Source organism: Eulemur rufifrons, chromosome 23 (assembly GCF_041146395.1).
Source record: "Eulemur rufifrons isolate Redbay chromosome 23, OSU_ERuf_1, whole genome shotgun sequence".
In the NCBI taxonomy this organism is placed as follows: Eukaryota; Metazoa; Chordata; class Mammalia; order Primates; family Lemuridae; genus Eulemur; species Eulemur rufifrons.
Window position 1 is genome coordinate 14,862,469 of NC_091005.1, and position 8,275 is coordinate 14,870,743.

Here is an 8,275-nt window from a genome sequence, read left to right on the forward strand (position 1 = left end):
AGCTCTAATATTTTGGAACTTCATGAAAAGTTTATGTTCACCAGACCTTTCATGATTTTATAAATATTCTGTCCTTCTAGGTGGAGGCTGAAGCTTTTTAGTTCATCCTCATTTAAACATCTGGAATATCCATGGGATACTACAGTACTTACAGGATGTTAGTGCTTTAGACTTTGTCTCTGCGACCGTTCTAACAGCCCTTAAGCCACTGACACTTCGTCTAGGTGAGGTCAGATCTCATTTAACGTTCACAGCAGCTCTACAGGAAATACTAAGTGGAGTGTAGAGACTCAGAACTATTTGAATCGATGACACAGGAACACTTGGGGTTATTCAAAGACAAAGTTTGAAGAGAAGAGGGCAAAAGTTTTAAAGACTCTTGACTCCAGGTGTTCTGTTATTCCCAGGTGCTTTCTTCACTTCTGTGAGACTGCACAGCTTACCTTACCTGCAGACATCAAAGAAGGGCTTTGCCTGGTCTGTCGTCGCACAAGTCATCTATTACCTGCTCGTCTGTTACAATGCCTTCGTACAGGTGAATTGAACGTGGAAGATGTGAGAAATAATAAAGGTTGCCAGATTGTATTTGGGGAGCTCTACAAAGACCTGTTACTGGAATTATGGTTATGATTTTGGTCCTTTCTAGAAACCTGAAATCAGTTAAAGGCTGACTTGTTTTTCACCAGAGTATAGCTCTTTCAATTTTCAGGAGCTAAAGAATTAAGTCTGTAGAAATATTATTTTATGTACAGTTTTTACTACCCCTATATGTGGTATCAAGAAAGTATGAGGAACAAAGAGCAAGTACTCAAAAATACAAATGATTGCACTCAAGAGAGAATATATCTTAAGCCAAACAGAGTAGTTTTTCTTTATTCTCAGACTTCATTAATTTAGAAATATTTTTTATTTTAAAGTGACAGGTCTGTGATCTCCAAGAAAAAGAATGTATGTATCCAGTGGAAATTTTATTAGAGACTACCTTTTCTGTAAGCATTTGAGTGACTACAGAGCAGAACCAAGACCATAGCCATTCGTCTAAATTAGATCTGATAGATGTGCTTTGTCTGTAGGACTCAGCTGTACTTGTAACACTTAATTAGCGAGAGACCTAGCTAACCTTTCCGACTGGTGTTTTCAGGGTCGGCGGCTGAAACGGCAGAGATGGAGGTTCTTCGCTAGGAAGAGAAACATTCTGGTCACGAGCATAATCCTCATTAGCTTCACCATCTTGGGGCTTGACATGAAGAGCATTTCTCTCCATAAGAAAAACATGGCACAATACCACCGTGACCGCGACAGGTAGGGCGGAGCCAGAGGAGCACAGGTTATCCCTACCCTCATGTCTGAAGTTTCCTGGTTACACACATGTATTCTTTGAAATTCCTCTCCTCCTCCACTGCCCAACAGGAAGTGTATTTGTATAATATCAGAGTTAAAACAGAACCTAGACTCATGTCCACAGCAGAGAAAACCGTTAACTACAAACCATTTAACTGCTGGCGATGTTGTAAAGCTCTTCTGCCTTCAGTGCTCAGGTATGTGCTTGTCAAGGACAATGCATTTAAATTTCACAGAGCAAGGTCCTGGAATTGGTCATTATTTTGCACCCTGGCCAAGGCATAAAAGCATGAAGTATGACAAATAATCATCTTTTAAATAAAACCACAATGCCTAGTCCATCCTTTAAATGCCAATGGAATTGCTTTCTGGGTAGGGATGTTCATCCAAATTCATCCATCCCGAGAGATGTTTGGTGCCCCTTTGGCCACCTTCTCTGGTCTTCCCATGGAGAGGAGAATCAAGTATTCCCACACCAGGTATTGCCAATTGGTGGTTTGCTAATCTTTTCAGTGAGCAATAGCCTGGACTGTGACCTGTGTGACTTTTCTTGAGGCACTGTCCCAGTGGGCCTCATGCAAAGTTGTTCATACAGGGACAGTAGGTCTGCAGCTTGAATGGTGATGGCAGCCTAAGTCCAGCCTGCGGTGTGGCATTGCCTAGGTCTTAGACAGTAAAAAGAATTGTGATTGGCCGGGCACGGTGGCTCACGCCTGTAATCCTAGCACTCTGGGAGGCCGAGGCAGGTGGGTTGTTTGAGCTCAAAGTTCGAGACCAGCCTGAGCAAGAGCGAGACCTCGGCTCTACTAAAAAAACAGAAAGAAATTATCTGGACAACTAAAAATATATATAGAAAAAATTAGCCGGGCACATGCCTGTAGTCCCAGCTACATGGGAGGCTGAGGCAGTTGGATTGCTTGAGCCCAGGAGTTTGAGGTTGCTGTGAGCTAGGCTGACGCCATGGCACTCTAGCCTAGGCAACAGAGTGAGACTCTGTCTCAAAAAAAAAAAAAAAAAAATTGTGATCAAGTGCTAACTTGCTTGTGTCTATGGGGGTCTGAGTAACCTAGTTGCTGCAACGTGAAATTATGTTCTCTCCCATATAACGAAACCTAATTTGGTGAGCAGCAACACCCCTCGCCTCTAGTTCATTATCCATCATCTGTTCTAAGCACTATCAAATGTATAGGTCAATTATTTACTACCAGAGAACAATACAGGAGCAGAGTGCTATAGAAAACAGATTAGCATGATGGTTCTCATTGGGTTAACTCATCTCCTTTTGAGAGGGGAGATTTAAGCTCAGACCAGAGCAGTACAGGAGGCTGGTTTTGATTTCCAGGTGAATCTGGACTAAATAAAATCAGCTAGAGGTCACATTTCAACCTCAGCACAGCTCCCAACCAGGTACACGGCCTTTTGCTAACGTTCTCACATCTGCTGCCAGGACGAGAGGCCACACTAGAAAGCACAGTTCTTACATCAGCAAGTGTTCAACCTAATAGGACTCAGAGCTGCTGCACTCCGGCAGCAGGAGCCCTGGAGAAACTGCCATCACAGGAATTGAGGATGGCACATACTTCCTGCTGAGTAACTGCCAGCTTTCCTTGGTGCAGGTTCATCAGCTTCTATGAGGCAGTAAAAGTGAACTCTGCTGCCATTCACCTCACAGGCTTCCTGGTTCTGCTGGCCACTGTTCAGTTGTGGAATCTGCTGCATCGTAATGCCAGGCTGCAGGTCATTGGCAGGACGCTGAGCAAAGCCTGGGGCGAGGTGGTGGGCTTCCTGCTGATCATCCTGATCCTGCTCACAAGCTATGCCATTGCTGTAAGCCCCTGGGCCCACTGTCTGTCTGTCCCCAGGGGCTGTGATCCTGGAATCACATCACTCCCCTTAGAAAAGAAAACCCATGAGTTTTGGAGAAAAGGTAGCAGAGTAACAAAGTTGGGTTTAGTTGTAGTTCCATATTTAATTAGTATAACTTAAACCCAGAGGTTTGTCTCCTCTCTAAAATGGGGATAAAATGTAGCTCACTGGGTAATGTGATAGTCAAATAAATTTAAATGACAATACTATGTAATTACAAAGGAATTTTATGTAATTTTTGGGCACAGTAATATGAATGCCACAAGGAATTTCTTTCCATTCCATTGGTTCTATGTTGGCGACATCATCAAGCACCTCAGGACAGAGACCTGCATTCCCACCGACTCACCTTTCTCCTCTTCAGTTTAACCTACTGTTTGGATGGACTATCTCTGACTACCAGACTTTTGTCAGCTCAGCAATGACTGTTGTTGGTCTCCTGATGGGAATTTCTCACCACAAGGAGGTAAAAAACAAAACCCATCCTAGTGTCTCTGTAGAGTTCTATTTGGTTTAATTCTGTTTTAAATGTCTATAAAATTCTTTTTTTTTATTTTTATTTTTTAAATGTCTACATAATTCTATTTGGTTTAATTTTCCCCAAGGGACTATCAATACAAATCCTTGTCCTCCTCAACATAAAAGATAAAGTAAAAAACCCAAATGAGGATTTGGGCTCCAAACACTAGTGCGTGATTGGCACATTTGCATAGGGAAAGAAAAACACTGCAGTTTTAGTTAGTGAAACTGGCAAGACTTTGATCTAGGCTGATCATCCTGATGATCTGAAATTCAAAGGTTACTTAAAATAGGAAAGTTCTGTTTCTAATGTGGGAAATTACCACTCTCTGAGAAAGAACATACAGTCAGCCCTCTGTATCCGTGGAATCTGTATCCAGATTCAATATTTGTAAATAAAAATACAATAAAAAGTAATACAAATCTTGGCCAGGCAGAGTAGCTCATGCCTGTAATCCCAGCACTTTGGGAGGCCAAGGTGGGCTGCTTGAGGCCAGGAGTTTGAGAACAGTCTGAGCAACAAAGAGGAGACCCTGTCTCTACCAAAGAAACAAAGGAATAATTAGCCATGCATGGTGGCATACACCTGTAGTCTCAGCTACTTGGGAGGCTGAGGCAGGAGGATCACTTGAGTCCAGGAATTTTGAGGTTGCAGTTGTGAGCTTTGATGATGCCACTGTACTCCAGCCTGGGTGCACTGTAAGACCTTGTATCCAAAAAAAACTTAACAATTATTAGCATTGCATTTCTACTGTATTAGGTATTGTAAGTAATCTAGAGATGACAAAGTATATAAGAGGGTATGCAAAAGTTATATGCAAATGCTATGCCATTTTACATACGGGACTTAAGCATTTCGATTTCGGTATCCAAAGGGGCCCTGGAACCAATCTCCAGCTACTGAGGGGCGACTGTAACTGCTATTTTGGCTGTACTATTTTTTTGTGGGTCCCAGCTCCAATCATTAGGGAATGAGCCCTCAACCTCTGGAGCACTTTGTATCCTAAAGCTCTAAAGGAAGTAACAATCAGAATAACCTATTGCTAACATGTACTTTTTGATTAGAAAAAATTTCTTTTCTGCTGTCAATGAAATTGTGCAATGTGAAGGAAAAACAGTAAACTTGTGGGAAAGAATCTTGTATCTCAAACTCAGACTGCCAAGATTATTCAGTTCATCTGGAATTGTTATATTGTTATATAATTAAGCACTTTTAAGTGGCTGATAGGTTGGTGTTTGAAAATATTTTGTCATCTGGAGTGTCCTGATCGGGTGGTGTTCATTACAAGTAAACTGTCCTCTCAGTTGGGTATTTTTTTTTTTTTTTTAAACAGTGCCCTAGTGGCAACAAGGAATGGGTCAATACCAAGGGAAAATAAACATCTGTTAAAAAGAACACCCAGGTTAAAAAAAAATATGTATCATTGTTACAGAAACCATTCTACTGGACCTGGAATTTGAGAAAATTTCTCTTCATGCAGAAAAGTAAATGACAGAACTTTCAGAGGTAGTTTCTGTCTCAAGAAAAAAAACTAACAGGACTTGGTAATTAAAATGATAATGGAAAAAAATCCTATAATAAAAGCCAGTTTTCTGTAGTCAACTTTGTTAAAATTTAATCAGAATCCTCCTTTGTTTTACAGTAGAAGTTTCTTTTTCTTTTTTTGAGACAGGGTCTGACTCTCTTGCCCTGGTTAGAGTGCAGTGGTATCATTGTATCTGACTACAACTTCAAATTCCTGGGCACAAGCCATCCTCCTCCCTCAGCCTCCAGAGTCACTGGGACTACAGGTGCACACCACGATGCCTATCTAATTTTTCTGTTTTTAGTAGAGACGAGGTCTTGCTCTTAGCTTGATAACCAACTCCTGAGCTCCCGCTATCTCCTGCCTCGGCCTGCAGAGTGCTAGGAGTACAGGCGTGAGCCACCGAGCCCAGCAGAGTAGAATTTTCTTAATATGGCAAAGACCATTTGCATTCTTACTTCTGGTATGCATTTATTCTTTCGGTGTGCATCTGCTATCCCTTGAAGCTTCCATGTTTAGATTTATTTTCTGGAACAGTCAAAACTCACATGCGATTTCAATCATTTACAATTCCACTGTTTTCTTCTTGTGAAAGCCCTAAAGTCAAAATTATTTTAACATCCTTATAGTCAGTCATTCCTGCTCTGCTCATTTAAAATTATTTTCCTTTTTAATATCTTCTTGCCTTTTTCTCTCTAGTTTCTACCAGTCAGGTCTTATGAGTGGATCCCCAACATTATCATATAGCTATGTTCATAAAGTAGAAAATAAATTGTTAGTCTTTTAACATGTTCTTATTGTCTTTCCAGGTTATTGCTTTAGACCCAGTCCTGGGCTCCTTTCTGATCCTGACCAGTGTCATCCTGATAGTACTTGTGATAATGAATCTTTTTGTTTCTGCCATTCTAATGGCCTTTAGAAAGGAAAGAAAGTCCCCTAAGGTAGGTCACTCTGGCTTGGTAACTGAAAAATGAACTGTATCACTGGGAAAGCTCAACTGTAACCGTTAAGATTCCAGACTGACACAATACACAGTATCAGCATATCCCCTTTATTAGTTTCAACAGCTCTGCCAACTATTTTCCTAGGAAACCCATGTAACCAGGACGACTTAATGTTCTATAGCCAATGTCCCATAAAAAGCTGGCCCTCAACCGTTAAGTTGCAGAAACCCTCCAGTGCTTGAGAATGAATCATTAATTTTTTTATCTTTGGTCTTTCTTTACTTGAACATTAGCAGTAATTTCAATTTTTTCCTTTGGTCTTCAAATACTCAGAGAGAGGCTACAGTGGTAGATATGCTGCTCCAGAAGTTCTCAAGTTTGTTAGGAATCCAGCGACACCAGAACCCCTCATCTAAGCAAGAAGCAATGACAGCAGTGGCCAATGACACTGAAGTTTTAGAAGATGAACTACCTTAATCCTGGTACTTCCTAGCTTGGCTTACTTCCTACCATATTATTATCTTTGCATAGCTTAGAAAATTATGGATGTATATAACACACTTTTTTTTTTTTTTTTGAGACAGAGTCTCACTCTGTTGCCCAGGCTAGAGTGAGTGCCGTGGCGTCAGCCTAGCTCACAGCAACCTCAAACTCCTGAGCTCAAGCGATCCTCCTGTCTCAGCCTCCCGAGTAGCTGGGACTACAGGCATGTGCCACCATGCCCGGCTAATTTTTTCTATATAAATTTTTAGCTGTCCATATAATTTCTTTCTATTTTTAGTAGAGGTGGGGTCTCGCTCTTGCTCAGGCTGTATAACACACTTTTTAAATTTTTTCTCCTTGCCACTCTGCCCCCTGCCTCCCTACACTTTGTTCTTAATTCTGTTCGTAAGGAATCAAAGTCCCCTTGGCTCCAAGTTCTTGCTTATGGAGCTTAGCACTGTCAGGATAACACCGTAAGAACATTACAGAATAAACCGGCTATGCTGCCAAGCAGCAAGTAACAGAACGCCACCCATGCCACAGGATGGCTGTGAGAAATGAATGAGTCAGAAGTGAGCTCACTGCAACTTACTAAACATAAAGATACAAACATGAGCTCTGGCTGCTGCAGAACCCTGCCACAGCGGAGTAGCTAAACTCGCAGATGCTATCTGTGCTTAAATGCAGAGATCAAAATAAGCCCTGCATGGCTTAAGACATCTGCATTACTGAGGGGGCTGAAAGTGAGGCCTGGCTCTGGCTTGTACACCAACAAAGATCACTTGATTAAAATCCAAATTTGTACATCATTGTTTGACCTAAGAGTGAAGGATAGGATAGTTAGGATCTTCTAACTTTATTAGCATTACTAGGCCATGAGATACAACCCAATCAAAAACATTAAAGTTGGCTGAAACAGGTAGGTACAGATACATTACACAGAAAACAAAGTTTTTATCTTTTGATCCCAAAACCATCCCTGTGAGGAAGGATGGCTTTAGCTATGGGGCAAAGGAGCATGTAAGTTACAACAGTAAGAGCTTCATCCCTTCTGGAAAGCCATGAATTATAGCGACATGGGCACAAAAAGTTTATCTGAGATCAGTTTTTAAAGATTCCACCAGTCATAAAGTTTTCAAATGAAAACAGGTACTCCTCTTCTCCTGTAGGCTTTCCAGCTCACTACCCAAGAGACTTGAGTACTTTTATTAAGGCAGTTGGAAGCCCACCCTAGGCTTGAATGGCATCTTCTGCCCAGTATGTGGCCTGTCCTCCCTCTGCCAGTAATGCAATCCAACAGAACGTGCCATGTGGAAAACAGAAATTTCTACAGTGCTGCCCTCTTATAAAAGGGAAACACAGCACTCAAAATAAAGCAAAAGGCCACAGAGGGCTCCCTGAGATTCCAGCAGAACTATGAGAGGCCTTGAACTTTCCAAATAAACTTTGCAACTGGATCCAGGTCAAACAGTGCCCGGCCACGAGGAGTAGTAGTGTATATACCAATGAGAGGGCCCAGCTTCCAAGAACCGTTACAACAATGGCTTCCTGAGTCATTTTCTCTCTCTCCCCCATTCATATTAGAGCGTGAGAAAA

The 8,275-nt window shown here is 41.6% G+C and overlaps 1 protein-coding gene across 1 annotated transcript in view; it reads left to right on the forward strand.

Annotated features, from left to right (window-relative positions):
* The window catches only part of PKD1L3 (polycystin 1 like 3, transient receptor potential channel interacting), a 56,493-nt gene extending 49,728 nt beyond the window's left edge, over positions 1-6,765 (forward strand). The window contains 6 exon segments of the mRNA XM_069456409.1: positions 408-535; positions 1,142-1,302; positions 2,958-3,168; positions 3,572-3,673; positions 6,062-6,193; positions 6,530-6,765. Coding sequence (XP_069312510.1) covers positions 408-535; positions 1,142-1,302; positions 2,958-3,168; positions 3,572-3,673; positions 6,062-6,193; positions 6,530-6,673 — 878 coding nt within the window. The 3' untranslated portion in view covers positions 6,674-6,765.
* Positions 6,766-8,275: the final 1,510 nt, after the last annotated feature.